The 26,164-nt window shown below is 41.7% G+C and overlaps 2 protein-coding genes across 2 annotated transcripts; one reads left to right on the forward strand and one right to left on the reverse strand.

Moving 5' to 3' along the window:
- Nucleotides 1-868: 868 nt before the first annotated feature.
- Nucleotides 869-13,851, forward strand: LOC306740883 (potassium/sodium hyperpolarization-activated cyclic nucleotide-gated channel 2-like; the record flags this gene model as incomplete). Its single annotated transcript, XM_079223121.1, has 8 exons — nucleotides 869-1,518; nucleotides 5,804-6,227; nucleotides 6,883-7,044; nucleotides 8,020-8,238; nucleotides 9,950-10,096; nucleotides 10,813-11,053; nucleotides 11,752-11,916; nucleotides 12,293-13,851. 8 exons carry the CDS (start codon nucleotides 869-871, stop codon nucleotides 13,849-13,851), a joined length of 3,567 nt encoding a protein of 1,188 aa, XP_079079247.1.
- A 2,798-nt stretch (nucleotides 13,852-16,649) lies between these two features.
- Nucleotides 16,650-23,663, reverse strand: pkmb (pyruvate kinase M1/2b). Its single transcript, XM_079223229.1, has 11 exons — nucleotides 23,641-23,663; nucleotides 22,164-22,342; nucleotides 21,949-22,040; nucleotides 20,496-20,627; nucleotides 20,176-20,362; nucleotides 19,807-20,077; nucleotides 19,569-19,719; nucleotides 19,331-19,483; nucleotides 18,492-18,658; nucleotides 17,405-17,586; nucleotides 16,650-17,245 (listed from the first exon to the last, which is right to left on the reverse strand). Exons 2-11 carry the CDS (start codon nucleotides 22,312-22,314, stop codon nucleotides 17,139-17,141), a joined length of 1,593 nt encoding a protein of 530 aa, XP_079079355.1. The 5' UTR covers nucleotides 22,315-22,342; nucleotides 23,641-23,663; the 3' UTR covers nucleotides 16,650-17,138.
- Between the last annotated feature and the right edge of the window lie 2,501 nt (nucleotides 23,664-26,164).

Genomic DNA, 26,164 nt, shown 5'->3' on the forward strand with positions numbered 1-26,164 from the left:
TATATATATATATATATATATATATATATATATATATATATATATAGATATATATAACAAAGTATAACCCATTGCTCTTATACGTTCATTATGAGACAAAAAAAAACATGTAAAAACATAATTTATCTGGCAGATTACGACACGATTATTGTTTCTTCAGTGTGCCCGTCGACAAACATGTGTTGGGGTGATGCATCCATATCTGACTTCATCCTCTGGCATCCCGTCGCTTCCCCTCAGAACTACCAACTCCCAGGCTGGATCGCATCCTTGAATCCTCCTCTCCAGCTGTCCTGCCTGGGCGGGGTGAGCATGTACTACGCAGGCTCCTCTCTGGCAGCCCGATGGATTAGCCCCATCGATATTGACGTTATTAGAAAGCGGGAGCCTGGTGGATCAGTGATGTCAGCGCTCTCTGGGTGCCGGTGCTGCTGGCTGCTGCGTGCATGTGTGTCACCGCCTTGCACTGACAGAGAGCTCACATATTTTGGGGAGGTGGAGATCATGCTTTGTCATTGAGGAAACTCAGCAGCAGCCTTCTCACCACTCCGGCACGTCCGACCGACGCTCAGCATGCTGCATCCTGATGCGCTCTCGTCTGCACGCTGTGGGTTTACCTGGATTTACACGCATTTCCCGTTTGCCGCTTCTACATGACCTTCGGATTGAAGCGGTGCACGAATATCGTTGACGCATCTCAATGTTTGAACCGGGGGAGAGAGGCACGTCCCAAGTGTCAAATAAGATACAACCTGTCCTGCGGATGCGCCGTCACTGTTTGCCTCCAGTGGCACCCTTACGAGATTCATGATTCATCCCTCTGCTTTCACTGGCTTTTCTTAGAGCGCACCTCTTCTCCTTCTTCAAAATGGAAAGATTTCAGTCTTCCATGCGCAAACGGCTGTACAGCTTGCCGCAAAACATTGGGCAAAAAGCCATGGTGATTGACGAAGGAGACAACGGCGACAAGGACACGAAGCGGAAAAGTATTCGGCTAAAACATTTGTCCTCCCCGTCTCCTGCAAGCAGTTGCAAGAGTATTGAGGAGGCCAGGAGCGAAGACTTGGAACGGGACGTGACTGTGAAGACCAACTTGAACGGGGACTGCCGCTTATTTCGGGGCAGCATCTCTTCCATCACCGGGCGGCATCCTCCCGGGTCAGACCCGGCGGAGCAGCAGCGCCTCATCCCCGAGGCGGGAGTCAGGGAGAGTTACCCCGGGGAGCGCAGCCCCGGGGCCCAGCAGCGGGCAACGGGTGGTCTGAGTGGCGCAGCCGGGCAAGGCTCTGTGTTCGACCAGACAAGTTTTATTAAGTTGGAGGGCAGCGAGCAAATCATACCTGAGGACGAGCGGCTGTACCAAGCCGGCTTCATGCACCGGCAGTTTGGGGCGATGCTCCAACCGGGAGTCAACAAGTTCTCCCTGCGGATGTTGGGCAGTGAGCGGGCCGTGGAGCACGAGAGGGAGCGAGTAAAGTCTGCAGGCTTCTGGATAATCCACCCGTACAGTGATTTTAGGTAATTTGTGTGTAGAAAACCTTTCTTTACAAACACGCTTCTTAGAAGAAGGAGAAGAAGAAGAAAAAGAAGAAAGGAAAAAAAAGTGCAGCAGTGATCCTGTCATTCAGTTTTCGGCTTGTTTGACATAGAAATGTAGAAAAACAGATCATTTTAGAACAGCCCAATCTTGATGAGACACACAAATGCCATTAAATATGATAAGGTCACTATTAACGTTATATGATAGACACACACACACACACACACACACACACACACACACACACACACACACACACACACACACACACACACACACACACACACACACTAATCCCCTTTACACTGCAGGAGTGTTTTTTTCTTTTTAATCACCGTGATGGTGTTATGATAACATAATCAGGTGTGTGAGCCTGTGCTGAATAGATATCATAAGATAGATGTGCCTCGGTAGGCTAATCCATGCACACCTTGAATAGATAAATGGCTTCATTTCTGAAAATGATCCATTTCTAAAAACTTAACCACTCGGACCACTCTACAGGCCATACTTACAGGAAAACATCTCAGGAGTTGACTGGCATAGAAAATCTCTTATTAGCACAATGACAGTCAAATTATACCAGACAGATGTGGGATATAAATCAATGCTTTGTTGGGCCTATAGGAGTGTTTGTGTGCATGCTTTCAATCCCACAATCGGCTTTATGATAATCTAAATAAAACAATTGTCCCTGCCTTTAAATGAAATGTGTGCCACAAACTAAGCCAACCTGTATTCTCTAATTTAGCAGACACGCCGTGCCGTGCCATGCATACATGCATGTTCAACGTTCCATTGAATGCTGCATGCAAACCAGCATTCTGTTCATCACCGCCATCAAGGGATTTTCATGACATTTAACCTTGAGGCTCACTGTCATCATATTTCCACTGGCCAGTTGTATGCCGATGCGTGTGTGTGTCTCTGCAGGTTTTTTTTCCACTCATCTGAATTACACTTTTTTTTTTGATCATTTAGCGAGGGCAGTGGATTACAGAGAGTGCAGCAGGGGCTTGGAAATGGGGTAATCAAAATAGGGTAACATGACCATTCGATATATTAGAAGCACACATCAGTGGAGATTATTACAGTACAATTAGTCTAATGGAGCAGAGATGGTGTGCATGGGGAGGGGGACACACCGCAAAACATTGAACACACAGAGAGGTTGAAATGAAAAGGATGTTGAGAGGAATCAGGACATCCAGCTGTTACATGTGTATGAGGTGTCATTACTTCAAGCTCTGTTTGGGTCACACTTTAAGCAGAGCAGGGTTCTATAGGCCTCTTAAGGAGGACACTTTATCCTGCAGTTTCCATTTTAAGTTACCGGTAACCTTAAAGGTTATTTGGCTCTTTTAGGCTTCTGAGAAACAGTTGAATCCAATCCTAAAAACAGCCATCTTCACTCACTGTTTCCATGACCACTGTGCATCAGCTCAGCAAACCAATGTACTCTCTCCTTGTATCTTTTATAAACAGTCTGTGTTGTTTATTGCATAAGTAACTGCTGTCTTTTAGTAAAGCTGTCCGTGGATAGAGCAGCAGACATACTGAACTGGCACGCCGTGTGAATATGGTTAATATGATTGCTGGTGGGCCTGAGCCACAGTACAGGTGTGTGTTAAGCCACTGAGCTGCATGCAGGCTGTTGTGCTTCAGCTGCGCTCTGGCATCAAGAGATAAGTATCTCTAGTACAAATGTGATCCCTTTTTCAGCTGTCCTGATTGATCTAAGCTCCTTTCACCATTTTAAGCCTTTTTGTGTTCACTTTGCTTGTAACTCCCCTCTCTTTGTGCTCTCATGCTCTTTTACATAGTTGCACTCTGACCCAAATAGTGCAAGATTCCTTTTTATAGGTCTTGAGAACCCATAACTGTCACCTTTAGTTTGATGGGAACCCCAGATTACACCAGCCAGTTGTGTGATCGTTGTGGCCTGAATGCTGTGTGCACAGTGGGCAAACTGGAAGGGCCTGTATGGGCAGTAATGCACTGTCCCCTGCAGACCTTTTTTTTTTTTTTTGGTCCAGCTGTTCCAGGGTTCTGCAGAACAGTGACGTGTGCAGAGCGGTAATGCTAACTACTCAACATCTGGCTGATGCGAGATGACTTCTGGAGATGACATGGATTCCCAGGAGATAACGGTGGATTTAGCGAGAGAGGGGAAGTGCAATTAGGACCAGTGTGTCACCACAGAGACAGGCAGATGAAGAGAGGAACGCACATGCTTTGTTTGGCACAGAACAACAGAAAGCTGATAAGAACAAATGGCCACAATGTCCTCACTGGTTCCCTCTTTCTGTAATGTTCTCCTGTGAAGCTTTGGTGTGATGTTGGTGGCCTACTTCCTGGAATCTCATTTGAGCCCAGAAAATGTCACATTGACCAAATTGACAGGAACACAGATAAGCCTGTGGCTCTTAAATGCAACGTGCATAGACATAATAATGTTGCACACACTCACATGTACTCAAATGCTTTTCTCTCAGTCAATCATGAGCTGAAGTTTTGAATTATACGTGTTGACCAGGTGGTGGGGCGTTTGTCCGATCCACACTGTTCGGTTTAGGCCCGCAACTAACGATTATTTTCATTGCTGATTGATCTGTTGATTATCTTTCTCGATTTAAGTTGAGTTGTTCGGTCGATGAAATGTGGTGAAAAAATATATTCCCCAAAGCCCAAGATGGCGTCTTCAAATGTCTTGTTTTGTCCACCTAAAGATATTCAGTTCACTGTCACAGAGGACATTATCCACAATTAGCACGCTGGAAACAGAGAGCGTGAACTTTTCTTTTCTTCAAAAATACTCAAACTGATTAATCGTTTAGCAATTAATGGGATGGTTGACAACAAATTGATTGTCGCTCTAGTTTAGCTCATACGGTGTCGTTACTGTGTGCCGCCTTAGTGCTCTTAATTGGTGTAATGAATGCCATTCCTCGCAGATCTGCCCCCCCCCCCCCCGATACCGTTTGTGCTGACCCTGTCGGTGTGTCAGGCTCCTGCTGGATCGATCAGTGGTTAATAAGGTCTCTGAAATGGATCGGACGTGCAATCACATGCATGCATGCTTTCTCGTCTCACACATACACCCTGGTGATAGTAATTGGTAAACAAATTGCTCTGCGTATCTTGGCTTTCGTTTGTTTGGCCGAGCTGCTCATTGCTGTGCTTCCTGTAAATCTAATTCCTGTGAAAGTGCCCTGATATCGTCCTGTGTTGAACATCAGCTACTGCAATGAGAATTTTAAAGCAGTCTAAAGAAATAAATAATAAAGACAACTGACAATAACAAATATCACGATAGTAAACAGAATAATTGAAATTGCTAGATATTAAGCTGTTGGTAAATCTTTGCCAGGTTTGTTAATGAAGCTATGAATTTCAATTCAAATTTAATATTTTGCAATACTTTAAAATGCCATTTGGTGACTTGACTGTGAAAAACAACTAAACACAGCCTCTTCAAGCCATTCCAGATGAAATTGAACACTCTGCTGCTGGAACTTGAACATCAAGTTAGCTGTGAAAATCAATATTTCCTCATGAGCAATTCAGATGAATACCAATAACCCATTTTCCTCTCCATCCTTGCGTCCAGAAACCCAGTATTGAACTGAATGAGATTGTTTCTAGAATCAGCTAATTTCTTGCTTTCTTAATGTGTATGCTCAAACTACTTGTTTGCATTTGTTCTGGTCATTTCAACAATTTAAATCTACTTAAATCTGATGGATTTTGAGTTCCAGTGTTAGACCTCAAGTTGCATGTAGATTTATTTCTATTTGAAGTTCCTACATGTCCAGAATTGCTCTGAATATGCAGCACAAACTTAGTATGCACATAGACACACATACATTCAGACTCTGGCTTTAAAAGTCTCCTGTGTGAACTGAACGGCAACCATTGATAAAATTGGTGTCTGTTCATAATCTGTTCCAGTGTACCAGGAGCTTTCTACCATTTTACTCTTTACAGACCAAAAGGTTTTTTATCCGCTGATTATGAATTGATCCTTTTGTCAGTAACATCTACAAAAATTGTGGATGTCATTTTTATTTGTCTAAGATGTTTTGACCAAAACTCCAATTTTTTTGGAGTTTTAGTAAAGGCATGCAAATGGAAAAAAATACCACAAAAATAACATATTTTTTCACACATAAAACATTCAGCGCAGTTATTTTGTCAAAGGCAGGAGTGAAGTATCTGAATGACCTCTGCCCGCTGCTATCTACAACGTGAGTTATGTTGCAGGTTCTACTGGGATCTGACCATGCTGCTGCTGATGGTGGGGAACCTCATCATCATCCCTGTGGGCATCACCTTCTTCAAGGACGAGCACACACCGCCCTGGATCGTCTTTAACGTGGTCTCGGACACCTTCTTCCTCATGGACCTGGTCCTCAACTTCCGCACGGGCATCGTCAAGGAGGACAACACGGAGATCATCCTCGACCCGCATCAGATTAAGATTAAATACCTGAAGACCTGGTTTGTGGTGGATTTCATCTCATCCATACCTGTGGACTACATCTTTCTCATTGTGGAGACACGCATTGACTCCGACTTTTACAAGACAGCCCGAGCCCTGAGGATTGTCCGGTTCACCAAGATCCTCAGTCTGCTGCGGCTGCTGCGCCTCTCCCGACTCATCCGCTACATCCACCAGTGGGAAGAGGTAGCATCAGCATTGAAAAGGCTCACTGGATCTTCATATGCACCACTTTGCACCAGCTAATAGAGCTACAACAGTTAGTCGAAATGAATCGGCAGCAATTTTGTTAATCATTTTAGTCATTTGCCAAGACAAATGCCCCAAATTCTCAATTTAATTCTCATTCGAAATAATTTTGTCCTCTGACTAAAGTGCTATACATCGTGAGATTTCCCTTGCATTGGAAGATTTCTTGGCAGAATTTGTAATCTCGTCTGGATTACTAAAAATGTTTTCTATGTCAAGGAAAATACATAATACTGGTTATTGTAAAAACAAATACTTAAATCCATATTTCTAAAGCAGTAGAGTTCATTTGTTGGTTTCTCAGGCTCACACACAACCAATTGATTTAATAACTTCTTTTCCGGCATTATTTTATTTATATAATTCCAACTGAGGTTGCACCCATAGGCCATTAATGATGCTTGCAGATGGTTATGCAACATTAAAACAGCCTCTGGCAGTCTATAGAAGATTAAGACCATTGTGGTCTGATATAGGAGCACTGTGTACATCGGCCCATAAAGCACCTATTGTATATTTCAAATCCTCTGATTGCATGAGAGATAAGTGAAATTTGTTTCAGTTTTATTAATGCTGATAATCTGTGTGGCAGGTTTTCCATATGACCTATGACCTGGCCAGCGCCATGGTGCGCATCATGAACCTGATTGGTATGATGCTGCTGCTGTGTCACTGGGATGGCTGTCTGCAGTTCCTGGTTCCCATGTTGCAGGACTTCCCTCAAGACTGCTGGGTCACTAGAAACAAGATGGTGGTAAGTAGTCTCAGAAGTCGATGAGGATCTGCTAGAACACAAACCTTTTTGTTTTTTTTCTGTGCAGATTTTGCTAGTTTGAAGTAGGTGGGTCTCTACAAGAGAAAGATGATGTCTCATGCTTCCATGAATCAGGAGTTAGCAACATATGAATCAAAATAATCTGATGTAATCCAGGGTCCTGTTTGGTTGCTGTTAATCAAATCAGATCACAGTCCAAATACAGAGTTTTTGAATGGTAAACTCAATACATACTATTTAATGGCATTTTTTCCTTAAGTATGTTAAGTAAGTTCCTTAAATACTTACGTTTTGAAACCAAGTCTTTAGGTGCTTAAAAACAACACTAATATAATTTGGGGTGTTTAATAGAAAGATTTCTTTTATCTGAAAAACAATAAAGAGATTGCGTTCAAGGCAACTGCACATATTGCAGGGGTGTTGGATTGTGTGTGGAGATGCAATGATTCAATTTATCGATTTGTTAGAACATTTGTTTCAGCCTCTCAAATGTGAGTGTTTGAATCTTTTCTTTGTCATATATTACAGGTAACCACATATCTTGGTATTTTGGACTGCATCTCTTTGGGCTGAGGGATATTATATTTGCAGACCAAACAATTAATCTGTAGATTAATTGATAATAAAAAATAATCATTAGTTGCATCATATACAATTATTTAGATTGTTCTTTTATTAAGTACAAAATATATTAATAGTTATAGCTGAAATAGACTTACACCAAAGAATAAATCAGGACAGTAACGTCAGTGTAGAAGTCTGCATGTATTAAATTAGGTGTTGTTTTCTGAGACTCTGATCCCCAAAGCAGAGACTTCAAAGCCAACAAACCTGGGAAATGAAGGTGTCATCGCATGTGGTCTGGATCTCAAACTGTGAATAGGCTAAGAGATTTACTGCAGCGTCATTGTTGTGGCGATAAGCTTTCTCTTTCCTCCTCTTCGTCTCATACAGAATGACACTTGGGGTCAGCAATACTCCTACGCCCTGTTCAAGGCCATGAGTCACATGCTGTGCATCGGGTACGGCCTGTATCCCCCCATCGGCATGGCTGACGTGTGGCTCACCATCCTCAGCATGATTGTGGGCGCTACGTGCTTTGCCATGTTTGTGGGGCATGCAACTGCACTCATTCAGTCTCTGGACTCCTCCAGGAGGCAGTACCAAGAAAAGGTCGGTGTTTGCTCTCTGCGTGGCTGATATCTTTTAAAGAAAATCAACTTTCTTGAGGTCTATAGAGAGTTGAAATCAGTGGTGGAAATACTTTTACTTAACTAGTTTGATATACTTGTACGTCACTGGAGTATTTCCATTTTATGCTACTTTATACTTCTACTCCACTACATTTATGTAAGAGCTTTATTTACATTTTGAAATCATGTCATCAGTTTATATGATCTTATGCATTGTTTATATATTGTTTATGCATAGATTAAACTACACAACTGTATATTTCAAATTAGCTTCACCCTTCCACCAGTCAAATCTGGTTTATACATTAATACATTAATGCATCAATAATATAATATAATACAGCAGTCACACAGGCCACATTTTCTGCTTAATGATTACTTTTTTTTCTCAATAATATAAAATACAATTATCTGATAGTACTTCCTTACTTTTACCTTAGTAAGATTTTGAATGCATGCCTTTTACTTTCAAGTAACTATAACTTTCAAGTAGTTTTCCCAATGTGTTACTGCTGGTTGTACTAAAGTTAAGGATCTGAATACTTATTCCTCGACTGATTTGTGAGTGAGTGAGTGAGTGAGTGAGTGAGTAAGTAAGTGAGTGAGTGAGTGCAACAGTCGTCGTCACATGAGCTAGAGAGTGAATGGAAACAGGGGCCAGCATTAATGAGAACAAAGCCATGAATCAAAAGATTAAAACGTTTTTCACAGCGGTTATGTTCCAAAAAACACAACCTCCTCACAAACCTGCGGGAAGGTGCCAGATTTGGAATGACTGCAGCCCACGGCACGCTTCATCCTGCTGTGGCCGGTCTGCGCTGAGTCAGGCCTATTAGTTCTGTGAGCCTCCGTACTGTAAGGAGCGTGACATAGCGGCACCGTTTGACCTTGGATTTAGGACGGGCTGCACACCCTGCCTGTTGGCTGGGGTGATACAACCCCACTTGGGGCAAGAAAAAAAGAGACAATACAGGCAGAGGGCAGGGTATCCGCAGATACAGACACTGCCACACACTTCAAGTGGGCTGTAAGTGATCGAGAGGGATTCTTTTTGTATCGGACATTTTTGGGAAATTGTTGCATATTATACGTTTAAATGGTAACAATGATAAGTTACATTGTGAGTGACAAAGTCGTTGTGTGAATACTTAACCCACAGAAAAAGCCCCACAGAGATAGATGAGAAAGGATTAGAACAACATATAAGAAATATACTGAAATATTTTTGAGCTGCTGTTGGGGATTTCTAACATGGAAAACAGAGACATTGGGGAGAGTTAAAGAGCTGGTTGATAAAAGCTCAACAGCAACTTACAGCAGGACATAACTTACATAGATTGGGTACAAGGACCATTCATGGTGCTTTGCTGGTAGAGTACACCGCTGAAGGGCACAGTAGTTAATGTTATTAGCTGCAGCCTGCAGAGCGCAACCATATTTGTCAGATGGGACAGACGCACAACATCGCTCTGTGGGCAGGTTTCACAGATGGCCCGACAGTTGACTGTTAACATAATGAGACACATTATAGTCCACCTCTGAGCCAACACTTCAATCACTTTAATATATCCATTCTGACATGACTCTGCATTTTCTCTTGCAGTTATTTACTGAAATACTTATTTAAGTAATATAATAAGAATTATTGTTGTTATTATTATTTTATAAATGTCAAAATTGTTTTGTTGCAGTATAAGCAGGTGGAGCAGTACATGTCCTTCCACAAGCTCCCTGCCGACATGCGGCAGAGGATCCACGACTACTACGAACACCGTTATCAGGGCAAGATGTTTGACGAGGAAAGCATTTTGGAGGAGCTGAATGAGCCACTGAGAGAGGTCAGAGGTCATCTAACTTGTGGTTGTTGTCTTGATGATGATAATACTGCTGAGTCATTGTAATGTTGGTCTCAACATGTATCACGACTAAAGGAAATATTGGTAACACTTTACTTTAACCTATCCTATTTTGAATGTATAAGCAGTATAACACATATATAAATGGTTTATAACACAATGTGATGTAGATGTCAGTATAAGTGTTAATTAATATATTACTCAAAAACTACAACTCCTCCAGTTGGCACCCTTAAATATAGGCTGCTGTATAAACAGATAATGAGTGACAATATAGCAAAGCATAGTTGTTATTATCCAGAGGAGAATTTATAATTACTGAGAAACTGCATTAATAACCTCTTCAAATGTCCGTATATCCACTTAAAGCATGTATTACATGTGTACATACAGCTTATAAATGCTAAATATATTTGTTTGTTTGATAAAGTGAGCATGCCTGTTCTAAATAGTTTCCAGTTAATTATATATTTAACCTAATATGCCTCTTTTACTTTGCACGATAATGTTAATAGTCATGTAATCTGATTAGTAGTGGCTGGAGACTTTATGAGGACAGAGAACCTCATTAACGGAGCACTAAGCCGTTAACCGCCTTGCTTTTATGATGATTTAAATGTACACATTTAGTTATACTGCCATTTGTGATGCGAAGGCTTTGCCTTTAAATCTAAAATACTGTTTTTTGTCTTCTGCAGGAGATCATCAACTTTAACTGTCGCAAACTGGTGGCCTCTATGCCTCTTTTCGCAAACGCTGATCCAAACTTTGTCACCTCCATGCTAACCAAACTGCACTTTGAGGTCTTCCAGCCGACCGATTACATCATCAGAGAGGGAACCATCGGCAAGAAGATGTACTTCATTCAGCACGGTGTCGTCAGTGTCCTGACCAAGAACAGCAATCCCACCAAGCTGTCGGATGGCTCTTATTTTGGAGGTATTGTCTGCACGCAACCTGCTGTGTGTACTGCATGCTAATATATTCTGTAGCTGGCACTGAGTCAGTATGAATGTATGTAAAGGAGTGCTGATAGTGTGATTTGTTTTGATTCATTTTGCTCCGGCACTCAGCAGATTAACTTCCCTGACTATTACAGATGGGAAACATTGTCCACATCATTTCCTTAAAAGGGCTCATAAAAAGAGGAACAAAGCTTTGTGATCTTTGATTCTATTTGTGGAGGTTTTCCCCGTAGTTAACGCCATATTTAAAGATGAAATCCAGAACTTTCAATTTGTTGTCGCCCATGTTACATCATGAAAATGTGTTTAAAAATGTGTATATATCCTCAATATGTCTGTACTGAAAAATATGTCCACTTTTGTTTTTTTTAAATGACGCATTATTTTATTTTTCTGATCTGGCACGGCAGACGAGGTCAGGACAAACTGTAAGCTGCAGAAATTGCATTAAGTGCTCCATCTGTGGGGTTCAGAGGCATCGACCTTTTCGTGTTTTATCGTCTCACACTCATAATACTATGTTTGCCTTTCCTTTGATGAATGGATCTAAAAAATATAAACGTGGCTGTAATGTATCCCACAACATTAACTTTCACGACTTTCACTCTGCAGGATGTGTTTTTTTAATAAATGGTACAAATAATTAAACTTCTCCCCCTCTCCTCCCTGCAGAGATCTGCCTGCTCACCCGAGGCCGGAGGACAGCCAGCGTGCGAGCAGAAAACTACTGTCGGCTGTACTCGCTGTCTGTGGACAACTTCGACGAGGTGCTGGAGGAGTTTCCCATGATGAGGAGGGCCTTCGAGACCGTGGCTCTCGACCGCCTGGACCGCATCGGTGAGTCCTTTGCTGTACAGAGGAGCTAGTTTCATGCTTTACAGTTAAATATTATTATTATATAAGTTTGATATTTTGCTTTGCTTGCTTTTTCTTCATATATTACATGTAAAAACCAGGATATAACAAATTGTTAATAGCAGTTGAGCAAGTTCTCCTGGGGATGTGAGAGTCAGAGGCAGTGGGGGTCCCGGGCTTTGTTGATGAACCCGACTGCGGAGGGGAAGAAACTGTTTGTGTTTAAATTCACATTTAAACTCTCTCGCTTAAAGCCGCAAGTCAATGGTGTTAGGGAGTAGTCCTTATAATATGCAGTATATGCTCTCCTTGTTAATGAAAAGGAAAATGCATGACCTTATTTGTATTTTCTTAACAGGGAAGAGGAACTCTGTTCTGCAGAGTAAAGTCCAGCATCACCAAAGTTCTGGCACTTTAAACTTCCAAGAGAGCGAGATCATCCAAAGAATAGTGCAACATGACCGTGACATGGCCCAATGCACACAGCTGATCCAGACCAGCCCACTGAGCCTTCACCCTCCCCCTTCTCCCCCGTCACCCACACCGGTCATCTGGGCCCCGCTGATTCAGGCCCCGCTTCAGGCTGCTGCTGCCACCACCCCGCTGGCTCTGGCCTTAGCCCACCACTCCCAGCTGCCTCCCATCCTCTTCCACCATCCTCTGGCACCAGGCTGTCTGAAGGACCCCATCAGCCATCCAAAGAAATTCCATTTTGGAGCGATCACGTCTAGTAGCTGTGGTTCAGGGCCTGGTTCTCCTGTCAGTTCCAACAGAATCAGATCTGGGATTGAGACTCCCACATTGGCGTCGCTCAGGGCACAGCATCTCGGAGCTGGGCCCGTGTCACCCACACTGACGTCCCAGCCCATCTTCACCAGCAGCCTGCAGCCTCTGGGCCCTCTGCCCTCACACCATCTCCCATACCACCCTCCCCACTCTGGCATAGCCTCAGTCTTCCCCATCAGCCAGACCACTGTCTCCTACACCTGCTCTGCTCAGCTCCACCCTCAGCCCTTCCACGGGGCTATGACCACCCCACCACACCCGATAGGCTTCCTCCAGCAGGGGGCGCCAGGTAGGCTAGCAGTGAGATTCCCAGTCCCCTCTGCCTCCACCATAAGCCCTCTCATCGCCAGCTCAGTCGGCCCCATACTAAGCCAGCTGCAGCAGCCCACTCACGCCACCATGCAGCCGATGGGGTACAGTTATGACAGAGCGGGCTGGACATCCAGTGGTCTGAAACTCCCACATTTTCCCTTCATCACCAGCACTCAGCCCTCCACTGGATTTATTCAGCCAGGGTCTGCAGTTGTAGCTGGGGCCGCAGCCTCCCTGGCGCAGCAAAGCCTTGCAGGTCTCCAGTCTGTTTTCCTACCGCAGGTTCTGGCCGAGCACTCGGCCCTCGCCTCCCTGGCCCAGTATGGCTCCGCCGAAGCTTCACCCTGCTACACGCCTCCAGTCCACAGTCCTAGCATACAGAGCCCTGTGACCGGAAGAACAGTTTACCACAGTGAGCTCCCCAGCTCTGTGGGCTCTCGCAGCCCTCTAATCTTTCAGACCTCATGCCCTGCCAGGGTGGCCTGTACCCTCAAAGAGAGGGCCGAATCCTCGGTGGATCTCTTTACCCAGGAAATAAAGACTATCTCAGGCTCTTACAGCTCTTTACACCAGGAAAGGCCTTTGGCCATGAGCGGCTCCTCAGAAGGGGTAGCAGTGGGAACCAGCCCCTTCTCCTCCCCCATGGCTATGAGCAAACCCTACAGCCCAATCCTGGGTCAAGTTGCTCCTGTCAGTCGGACACATTCAGGGCCTGAACCTCAGAACCAGTCCGTTGGTGTTCACTCTTCCCAGGCTAGATCCCCGGCTGAGATCTTAGAGACCGAACACAAGCAGTCCAAACTTCCATCTAACTTGTGAGGTTCAGACACATCCTCCTTTAATGCCTGAACAAAAGGGAGGTCACCTCCTTATTGACATTGTTTTAACCACTACTTTGTCAAATTTTAAAGTAGGAGGGTGTGTTATTCTAATCTAGAATAACAATTCTTGTTATAACACTAGAATAACACACCGGAGATCTAGACCGGAGATTGGTGGTTTCGTTTTTAATCAGACTGAATGGATCGGGGATAATCATGGACAATGATGGATATTTTTTCTACAGGATATTGCATCTTTGAATATAGTAATAAAATCCAAAAACCTATTGATGGGTATATATAACACCTCATGAAAATATTAATTGTTATGTGTATTGTATTATAACCACACTCTGTTATCAAGTATTTTGTTTGAACCCCATTGTTCTGCCAATTTTGTGTAATCTTTTTAGCAACACCCGTTTAGTTGGAAATTTATCCAGTTATGATTGAAACCCAAAAGTATTGTCCTTATTTATGTCCTTTCCCACCACCGAGTGTGTTGTGTGAATGCAAAGTTACTACGAGATTAGAGGATAGAGTGATGGTGCACTTTGCTTGTTTCAGGGATCACGTAACGTAATGGTTTGATGACGCCAGGTCTTCCAAGATAGCTTTTCAGCAATATTGCACGCCCAAATGGGTCACACAAATCAGATCACACAAAAAAAAAAAAAAAAAAAAAAATGAAGTAATGAATGTAATGTAATGTTTGTCTGTCTGAGTGGGAGAAGCCGTATTAATATTTGAATGTGTTGAACTTGAGGGCGTTTACGGTTTTCTGGAGAGAACTGGGAGGTGCAACCAGTTTAAGAGAAAACACACATTTCCACGGCCGCGCCGAGACGAACCACTGATGCCAACTAATTTGAGTCTGACACTAACTTCGGTACAGAACATTTGTTTGTGTGCCATCAGCATAGTATGCAATAATCTGTGTTTTTTTTATGGGTATACAAAAGTACTGTGAATAGAAGCACTTGAGTCAATGAGTGACATTCTGTTTTTAGTTAGAGCAGATTAAATCAAGGGAATTCAATGGAATAAAAGCAACTGTGGATAATCAAACATCCTGAAACCAGCAATGCACTAAGACTGATCTGAATGTTTCTTGCACCAGTCAAAGGGCTATAAGCAGTTACTTGGACACGAGAAGCCCTGATGGGTCACATATTGCTGCATATTTACCTCTTTCATTTTACATTATTTGATTGTAATATTTTACATCTGTTGTTGAACAATTGCTGCTTTGTGATGCTACGCTGAATCAATAAGACGTGTATCACAGACTGCTTTTTTAAAACCAGACTCTTACATCATTCCTCTTGTTAATAAGTTCATGTGTTTAGATGATACCTTTCTCTCTCTGTGTGGACCTGTTGCCGGCAGAGAACTGTGAGCAGGTCAAACCATCAGAGGATCCTGTCCAGTAGCTTTGTCTGCCTGGTTATTGAACCTGAGGTAGGCTGTGACTCTGACCCCCGAGTGAAGAGAGATGCTATCAGTCACTAGCCAGTCACAGCCAATGGGCAGGATCAACTCCTAATCACTATTCTCCTCCAACCCCGCACCACCACACCACCTGCCAGAGGCATCAGCTCGGGTTGAGTGTAAGGCTAGTTTGAGTGCATTCAATTTGTGTAGGAGAGGAGGTGTTCGTCATTCATCTATTTATTTCTCATTTTGCTGCCTTTCAACCAACACATCTGAGGAATCCACCACCTATGTATGTTAGGCATATTTTATTTTAGCTACTGAATTCAGTGCAATAAAATAACATGGTCAATGATGCTCGTCTTAGCTGTTGATTTCTTTTACAAGAGCAGAGCATGGCATTTAAGGAGAATTTGATAAAACGCTGGTGAAGTTTCAGACTTTAAGCCGGATTATGAATTGAGAACTGCATGATGCCGACATTCAAAATTGTAATTGTAATCTCTCAGATATTCGGCTCGACAGTATAAATATGATCTGATATGTTCACTGGGTTGATAACTGCTGGATTAGTGAGTATTCAGTGCTACTGCAAGGTTTGATTACAATTAAATTGATTAAGATTTTAAGGTTGATCCAGACAAAACTTGAGGTATTCATACTTGAGTATTTCCATTTTCAGATACTATATCTTCTACTCCACTACAATGCAGAGGGGATTATTGTGCTTTCTACTTCACTGCATGCATGTATTTGATGCCTTTTTAGTTACTCTGCAGATTCAGATTAATAACACAAAATATAATCAACAACTAAAATATGATATATTATTATGGATAAGAAAAAAACGTTTAACTTTTTAAAAGTAGAGAAATTTGCAAGCTGCCTGGCAATATATATATAGTAAACAAAATGCCCCATATTTACCAGAAGGAACATTAAAGTGATGTACATTATTGAATCAATAATTATAACTCAATAATATACATTGTTCGGAAATGGGACTCTACATATTCTACATATTACGTTTTGTACTTTGGATATATTTTGATGCTAATACTGTTGTACATTTAATTCAGGAAAGAATCTAATGTAGGACTTTAACTTGTAACAAAGTACTGTGGTATTGCTACTTTTTCTTCAGTAAAACAGTATTTAATGTGACTTCTTCCATGGTTGTAGTCTGATATTGTTTTTCCAAGTGTCTGTCCATTGTTTCCTGTCATCTCACTCATGACGTGAGGCATAACAATATGACTCGCTGTAATACTTAGCATGAAAAATACTGAATAAAAAAAAAGACTCTTTTTAGTACTCACTTAGTTTAGTGTGACGGTGATTATGAGAGGAAAGCAAACACAGTTGACCCCAGAATTCCTTTTAATGGAGAGAAACTTGCTGGATCAGTCAGTTGTCGGTTCAGCACGAAACACTGGACAAGACAATAGCGGTACATATTTATGTTCATCCCTTGATAATTAAACAACCAAAGAACAAGGAAATTACAAAATATGTACATTCACTTTACAGTGAATGCAGAGAAACACTGATTTCCCCTCTGTTCACCATGCAAACCAAATCGGCACAGACATGACAGAAGAGTTTCCATTAAAAGGGTTTGAGCTCAGTCTCTGGCAGCAGGATTTAGACAATACATGTCATGTATGGATACAGGAAGCAAGGAGTTACTGTCTGTGAACGACACCTTCAGAAGTCCTTTGAAGGAGCGGCCTGGTTTTGATTTTCTGTTGGTGATGAAGACCGAGAGAAAAGAAAAGTCCAAAACGGGGAGGCAGGTTACAGGTTACAGGAGAGGGGAGGGGCGCGGTTACTCATGTCCTTTGATGAAGTTCAAGGCACCAGCACAACTCTCATAGTGTTGGTGTAACCGGTGCCTGGGCGCCAGCCAGTCACAACAATGGCAACATCTCCAGACTTGAAGAATTTGCTGTGCTTGCCTACAGATTGAGTGAAAAAAAAGAGGCATTAGTGGAAAAAAAGGATTCAATTAATTAGATAAAAAGCCTTGTCAATTAACACATTTATCCTATACCTATTGCCCCATAACACTTTTACAATCCTCTATTTTGAGAATCATTTCAACCAAAAACACTCACCAACTTCCAGGGCAAAGTTCACACGCAGGTCAACGTCCTCGGCCCAGACGTCGTTGGCAGGTTTGGTGTAGAGCACAGGGTAGATACCGCGGTACAAGTGGGCCTGGCGGGCGGTCTGGCCACAGCGAGTCACAGCGATGATGGGGGCACGGGGCCTGTACCTCGACAGCATGTGAGCAGACCTGCAGGGAGGAAGTTATTACAAAGACGTAGAACTGAAAAAGTATACATTTTAACCCCAATTCTAAAACGGGTGGTGAGTGGAAGCAAGTAGTAAAACACAACATTGACATATCACCTTTTAAGTTGATACGGTGACCTTCAGAAGCTACGTAGAAGCTACGTAGTGACATTAGCGTTAATTTTAAGTTGTGTATGTGTCTAATTGTCCAATATTCACATTCTTCATTCATTCATTTTAGCTCCCTTTTTTGTGTCGACCAACTTTTGAGGAAAATATCTGTCTCTTTATCTGGTAACTATGTTCACCATTTAGTCTGTCTGCTGCTGAGTGGGTTTTTGTAGTTTTTTTTGCAGATGTAAGCAATATGAGAGCAGAGAAAATGAACCAAAATGGAACACATGCAGCTTAACAATAAGCTGAAAGATGCCATAATGCTCCTTGGTGCTGGGGGGAACAATCGAGATGGGTGATAATGCTCTGTGCCAGTCCTTTCAGTTATAAGTAGTCATGTGATCCATTGTGAATATGGAAATGCTAATTATAGCTGCTTTAATTATGCCATTATCATGAGGAAATCCACCCAGCTGACACTAACACGCCTTCTGTATCATGTGCTGTGTGGATGACCTCTCAAGTGGAGGGGAATGAACAGGGAGTTAAAATTAACTTGTAAAATGTCAGGGCTCAGATCTCAAAAGGTCACGAGTGGAGCACAGATTGTAAAAGTTGGCACGCTTCATCTGAGCCAAGGGCTTGTGTTCGGGAGGGAGTGAAGGCGGAGAGATATAGAAATATTAGAATGCACCACTTTCTTTTCTCACAATGTGCACCGTATCAGATATTATGAGTCAGAGCTTTACAGAGGAGCTTTAAAGGATGGACTTCTTCATTTCCAAGTCTCACCTGCCAGTCTTGGTGAGCACGATGATGGCGCTGGCACAGCACTTGAAGGAAGCCTCCACGGCACCGATAGCGACGGTCTCTGTGGGGTCACGGGTCAGATGAGTGGTGCGACGCAGCTCCTCGAATAGTTGCCTGTGGTACATGGCTGCCTCGGCTTCACGGGCAATCTGAACATGAGATACACAAAGCAAGTTAAACGAACACTAAACACGCTGTCAGTGAAACCCAAGCTGGTATCAATGATGTAAATGCTACTTTTTTTTCATTCCACATGATTTAGAAACGTACTGTTTATATTTACTGTCGTGAGTAGTACATTTTAGTGTAACATATTTATTTGATCAACTTGTTGGTGAATTGTTTATTATTCGTGATGTTGATCATGCACCTATATGGAACTTTTTATCAGATGATGATAATACATTATTAAAATGCACAGAGCACAGTTTTTAGTTAAAAAGTTGTTTCCGGTCTGCACAAAACATATGCCTATGTATATAAAGCCAAAGAGGACAAAGCCATTAGGTTACCAGCACCCATGTGTTGCGTGATCGAGTGAATTTGGTATCTCTTGTCATTAAAAACATTGCTGTTTGGCAGCCAACTCTTTTGACACGAGTTTCCCTGAGGCACATGAATGCACCACATGCCACAACAAGTGGCTTCAATACTGATACGGCAGGCTTTCTCACAGCCTCAAACACATAAACAGATGACACACACAGGTGCTGGTACAATTTTAATGTCAAATAATAATGAAAAGAAAACTGATCAAACCATGAAAAAACACGTAAGGGCTTTTCACATTAAGGAATGGGGCCAGTCAATGGCGCTCTTACCATGTGCTGTGTGCGTACGGCCTCCAGGGGATAGTCTCCCTTGGCGGTCTCACCACTCAGCATGATGCAGTCGTTGCCATCCAGCACGGCGTTGGCGACATCGCTGGCCTCGGCGCGAGTAGGTCGGGGTTTCTTGGTCATGCTCTCCAGCATCTGAGGAGAAACAACAAGCCACTCTGATACACTTTTCTTTTAAAAATGCTTTCGACAAAACAGCTGTCCACCTGATGTCACCGACCTGTGTTGCACATGTGATGGGCTTGCCGATCCTCATGCACCTGCCAGTCATCATCTTCTGCGCGATGAAGACCTTCTCTGTTGGGATTTCAATGCCCAGGTCTCCACGGGCAACCATGATGCCATCACTGACCTCCAGGATCTCATCGAATCTATCGGTAAAAGAAAATCGGTTTCACAATTTTTCAAAGATTCAGATCTGTGCAGATTCAAGCGTGACCATTTGGAAATGCCACCACCTGCGCACACCCTCGTGGTTCTCCAGTTTGCTGATGATCTTGATGTTCTTGCCCTTCTCGCCCAGCACCTTCCTGACAGCTTGAACGTCAGCAGCCTTGCGGATGAAGGAGGCGAACACCATGTCGACACCCTGCTCCACGCCGAACTCCAGGTCCTGAATGTCTTTCTCAGACAGGGCAGGCAGGTCAACGGCAGCTCCAGGTAGGTTGACGCCCTTCTTGCTGCCCAGCAATCCGCCGTTCTCAATGTTACACATCAGAAAGTCGTTGCCTTAGGACGCAGGGAATGAAGAGACATTTCATTTCCACCATTACGCAGAAAGGTGAAAGCAAAAGAGGAATCAAACAGATGATTGTTTGTGTGCTTACCAACTTCTTTCACCTTGAGGGAAATCAGACCATCGTCAATGTAGATGTGGCTTCCAGTCTGCACAACCTTGGTGATGTTCTTGTAGTCGAGCCACAGAACTTTCTCATCACAATTTTCCATGAACTGGTTGTTGAGTGTGAGCTTGATGGTTTCACCCTTCTTGAGCTCAACCTCAGCAGTGCCACTCTAAACAAGAGAGAGAGAGAGAGAGAGAGAGAGAGCTTGTTTGTTCTCAGGATAAATAAAACTCTGCATCAAAAATCCAATTGTTTGTGAAATTAATCAGTAATGGCTCCAAGGTAATTTGGCATGTACTCACGCCCTTGATAAGTCCAGTCCTGATTTCTGGTCCCTTAGTGTCCAGAGCGATAGCCACAGGTCTGTAGTCAGCAGATCCGGGGCCGAAGCTCTCAGTTGCCTCACGGACATTCTTGATGGTCTCGGCATGGTACTGCATGACGTGAGATGTTAAATACAATTTATCACATTACAAATCCCAATAAATCTAAAATAGCATGAAAAAGGCACAGCATTTACATTACTAAGTCATAATATCTTGTTTTATTTAGGTTTTTAAAATGCAGATACAACAGGTGGGCAAACTTGGTCATGCAGTCACAAGGACAGCACGGTTACATAACTATAAACAGTACATCTTGGATGACAACTGCAACACATTTTTAGCTCATGACAGTTTTACTGGACACAAATAGTTGTCAGGGATTATATGAATAGTTTCCAAAATATCGGATTACAAATAATTTGATTTGGTTTAATTAAATCGGGGTGTTCAAATCAAATAAAAGCCCAATACTTTTATTTTTAATTTCAGGTGATGGATGTTTAGAATTGCTACTCTGTCTGCCTCCAGCTTTGGATTAGTAAATGCTTTAACACATGCAAAAACAACCAGTTGAGTGTCTAATCCGTACAATACTACTATCCTCAGTCAATAATGAACGCCTCTCTGTGGTTTCGCTACATGCCTTCTACTCTCACTGTTGCTGCAAGGCTAACTATTTATAGCTGAACTGATAACTGACGCACCAATGAGACAGAAGTCAGATCTATTTTTTCCTCCTCACAACAAATCAGATATCGACTGTGATTTTCTGGAGTTCTGATTATAATTTTTCTATTTTTTATTGATGAAAACTTGACCAAAACACAGACTGGACAGACAACTCAAAAGCAACTCTGAGAGTTGAGCGACACTGAAAAAAAGCACTGCTTTTAACTTTTGAAATCCAAATATCAATTGTGGGTGTTCATACTACGGCTGAGGATCAATTTCAAGGCTCATCCACTCAGGTGACAGTGAAAAAGGTAAAGAGGTATGGCTTTTAAAGGCGAAGGGTCAGTAGTGTAAGGTCGAAAAAACAGTTGGCAGTGATGCAGTTGGCTCGCTAAATCTCAAGCTACAACACAGACCCGGTACTGAAGGGGCAAGTACAAGCTCATAGATCACATTACAGCCACAGACAGCTACCAGGCCAAGAGAAATGTCACACCGACGGCTGCAGCTGTAAAGGGTAAATTTCCTCTGAATTACTAACTGAGGCTAAAGAGGCTACTGCTGTACGGCTCCTTCTGGGTTCAAACTCAGCACACACAGTGATGTCACAGCAGGTGTTGTTGGCTTTGACTGAATCACCTGGTGTGATATCAACATTTGGGATTCTGTAGAGCAGCAGGCTATATAGCTAAGGTGAAGTTGTGAAGATGCAAATAGTTTAATTGTATTTGCTGAATATTTGTCATCCTTGACCCACCTCATGTGTGCCATGGGAGAAGTTCATTCTTGCAATGTTCATCCCAGCCTTGATCATTTCCTTGGCCATGTCCACAGATCTGGAGGCAGGTCCTGCATCAAGACAGGTGAATCAATACAATGATCAATATTATGTGTGTAAGGTACAATGAAAACCATCTTTGTCACAAGAGTGTAACAAGAATTGAATCAACAGAGTTTGTTGTTGAGTCTGACCGATTGTGCAGATGATGCCGGTGTTGCGAGACACAGCAGGTTCAGAGTCGATGTCCAGCAGACACATGTGCTCAAGGACGGTGTCCGCCATGGCAGCATGCATCTGCTGGGTGTGAATGATGGAAGAGCTCATATCCTTTGACTTTGACATGACTGGATCTATGTCTGCGGGAAATGTCCTGTGGAGACAAAGGAGGAAACATGTGATGATCGATACTGATGATCTAAATGGTGACACAAAACGCTCCTGGAAAAAAAACACCTTGTTATAGAAGCTAAATGAACGTAATAAAAGATCGCATAAACGTTAGCACATACATATTTAAAGAGTGTGAAAGGTAAATAAGAAACTATAGTGAGGTTCTATTGAATATCTGAATGGAAAAGTGCACATTTGTAGGAAGGCGAGACCTCTGTGGAGTGACTGCAGCCTGTGTAAAGAGTACGAACAACAGTATGTGCCTGCCTGACTGTACTCTCCCACATTCCAGCAGTAGTTTTAAGCAGCTGAAGAAGAGGTGCTGGTCACTTGACAGAGGCTAAAGGTAAATTACACACACATAAAAAACAAGTCCAGGAAGAAGCTGAAAAAACATTGTAATCCTTGTTGAGAAGCCAATCAATGGACATTAAAAGGTGAAAAGCATCAAAGTTATGAGGATTCAGATTACATTTAACTATGATAGAGGTATGCAACATGCATGACACATGTGTGTTGTTAGCCAGTGCATGGACACATGGTGGGTGTGTTGTAGGGAATCCATTCCTGCCCCCATCATAGACCGAAAATAACATGGGCAGCTGAGAGCATTTATGGACTTTAACATATTTAAAAAAAACAGGAAAATGACCATATTCATTATTAAATGAAAAAAGGGCAGTACTATTATATAAATACACTAGACAAGACCAAAGCCACCTGGAAGTATTTGTGACTAATGCCGCCTCCAAAAGCTTTGTGTAACACAACAGACCATTTAAAACATGATACACAGGTCATACTTTAGGCTGCTATTCATTCAGAAAGAAAAGATTAAAGAAACATGCAGTTTGAGTAGAAACCAATGTCCTTAGCCATATAAGAAGCAAAGCAGAGATCAGAACAGAATACTGATAAAATACATACATTATGTGACTTTACCCTTGTACCATGTGCATAAAGGAACTGGAAGTTCACACCAGTTCCCTCTCCTCATATTCCAGATCAAAGTGATATTTTGCTACAAATTCATTATTTTGCATTTTATTTACAATGATAAGGCATAATAACTTCAAATATATTCATAATAGTGTAGAAGTTATCAAAGAAAACGTTTCATCAGTGATTGAAATTAGTTTTAATTGTTGTTGTTTTTTAAAAACTTTTTAAATATATTTGATATAGACATTCAAAACTAGATTTCTACTAAATTTAAAATCTCCTCTCCACTGTCAATAGTATAAATATATAATATCGAGTATACTTGCTGCTACTCACCTACTGGGTGAACTTTGCAGGGATCAAGACGCCGCTGGTTCTGTTGGCGCGACAGATTTTATTCGCCTCACTAACCGGGACTACTTTCCTGTGCGAGCGACACCCGGCGACTCAGGATATAGGGCACGAGAGTTAATGTAGCGTTTACCATTTTGACAGCCAGTTGAACGTATGTTTTTCATACGGAAGTTGTTTGCTATACCTAAATAAAAAAACACAATGTCAAATTTTCTGATAAAATCACAGAATTATAAATATTGTGGGAGGATACAGCGTGTGTTGTTCGCCCGGCCAATCCCAAAACTCTCCGCTGATGAGCGAACATGAGCCAGGGTCTTCAACTTGGACCCGAGGCACTTAAATTATCAGGATGACATTTTAAGCTGCTTTGCTTCTTTTAAAATGTAAATGAGTTACGGAATTTGCGTGTTTCAATGTTAGATGTTTTATTTTTCCGTGCTTGCATCTTGATAACTCAATAAATATATATTTAAATATTTGTATTATACGGGCTACTTGTATAGACCAGCCTTGATTTCCTGTCCTGACCTCTGACATTTTTATACTAACTTTTAAACTACTTCTAAACACAATCTGTAAATCTGTTAAAGCTCTTAAAATAAGTGCATTGGAATGGTATTTCTCAGTTTTCTTTTGAGGACATTTTGTGAGTACAGAAAAATACAATTCACAGACTTTATTTATTTGTCAAGATCCTACTTGGCTTCAGATGCACACCTGACCAGGAATTGTGCCACGGTTTTATAATTGCATGCATTTTATAATTTTGATTTATTCATTCATGATGTACACAATTTTTATTATACTATTCCTTCTTTTTGTTTTTGCTTTGCACTATATTCTTTCATCTTGAAGTTGACAAATGTTCTCTTTACTTTGTTTTTCGTATGTTATACTTCATGTTGAGTGTTTGGATTGGCAGGTTCTGCATAATTTTAGGTGGTTAATGGCATTAATAGAAGTGGGATTGTGTCAGCATTCCTGCACCATGATATGACTGTCAAAATGCATTTCTTTAGAGCTTGATATACATTATGATGTTCCAAAATTAGAAAAAAACTGTGCATCCAAGATGAAAATGATCTGCATTTGAGGAACAGCATTTGAACAGCTGATGAGCCAAAAGCAACAGTAAATGCTTGCAAAGCAAACTTAATATCAACCTACTAGCATTACACAGATGCACACATGCAATACACTTTGCACAGTCAGGTAGCAACACATGTCACACATATATTAAACAGTGCAGTGTATATACCCACCATATTTGTCTGTGAATGTATGTTATGGTAACTGTATATATAGTTGAGCCATGTTCGGCTCCATGCCTGCAGAACATATTTGGAACATACTGTACCACATGAGAAAACTAGATCCATGCAGTGCCATGTCCAACATGAATGTAAGCTCACCTCAAAGTTATTCAATGTCAAAATGTGCTGTTTCAGCATTGCTTGGTAATCCAACAATGTTTGATGTAAAGATGGGGAACTCCTTTGTTATATTCTCTCTCTGTTTTTAGGTGTCACTTTTTATCAGATGCATATTTTTTTCTTTGCATTCCTCAAGTTATCATCGCAATGTTCATTCTAAAAACTGGTTGAAAAAAAAAATTGTCACTATAATTTGATAGGAAGGCTCTACTGTAGTTAATTATCCTACAAAATGCTTGAAACAAACTTTAAATAATTTCCTTAACTGGACCAAGAATATGTGTACTTAAGGAAATGTTTTTAAACAACTAAATACTGTCTATAAAAGTGTTTGCCACAGTATTTGTTATCAATATAAATAAATGGTGCCATAATTCATATGGACATTTGTCTTTTATGAGCCTGTGGATGCTGTCATCCTTTAAGAGACGGACATCTGACTCCAAACTGCCTTTTAACCTCCTCCCGTCTATGTAAGGATTAATGTACACCCCAAAGATGGGCTGAGGCCAGCAGGGCAACAGGCGGCAGATAAATGCCACAGTTCTCAGTTCATCGGTGTTGTCTGAGTTGTCTGAGTTTAGATGTTTCACTGGGAAAAAAAATGCAGTAGGTTTTAATTTCCCCCTCTGATTTCACATAATTTCAACACAATTACATAAATATCTTCATTAAAGTTTATATTATCTGCCTGGTAACTATACATCCCATCGATGTCCTAAATTCATACTATGTACTAATTGTAAGTAGATTTTGGGTCTCTAGCGTGCACTGCAAATGTCATGGGGTTTTGTTTAGTCTGTTTTTTATTTATTTTGAAGGTTCTTTCCTCATGTGCCATGTGTGTTTTACTTCCTGCGTTTGTCTTTTTCTGTAGTTTTATAAGTTGTTACATATGTGTTTCATTAGTTAAATACTCTTAATGTATTTAGTGGTTCCCTCTTCTTCCAGTTTGTCATCCCACCTTGTGTGAAGTAGTCCAGCCTGTTCAAGAAAGTTAGTTCCCTAGTGTTTCAGTGTTTCTGGTCTGTTTTGGATTTGCCTCTGTTACCGTTTTTTTGGCTGCATTC

This window comes from Taurulus bubalis (assembly GCF_910589615.1).
Source record: "Taurulus bubalis genome assembly, chromosome: 9".
NCBI classification, from domain to species: domain Eukaryota; kingdom Metazoa; phylum Chordata; class Actinopteri; order Perciformes; family Cottidae; genus Taurulus; species Taurulus bubalis.

What these genes read in the sequence shown, in the direction of transcription:
- pkmb (XM_079223229.1), bottom strand. Translation starts at nt 22,314, where the DNA reads ATGTCAAAGTCAAAGGATATGAGCTCTTCCATCATTCACACCCAGCAG. An exon ending in GGACTGGACTTATCAAGGGC is followed by an intron (nt 20,363 to 20,495) that starts GTGAGTACATGC and finishes TCTCTTGTTTAG; the next exon opens with AGTGGCACTGCTGAGGTTGA. An exon ending in GTGCTCACCAAGACTGGCAG is followed by an intron (nt 17,587 to 18,491) that starts GTGAGACTTGGA and finishes TCCTCCCTGCAG; the next exon opens with GTCTGCTCACATGCTGTCGA.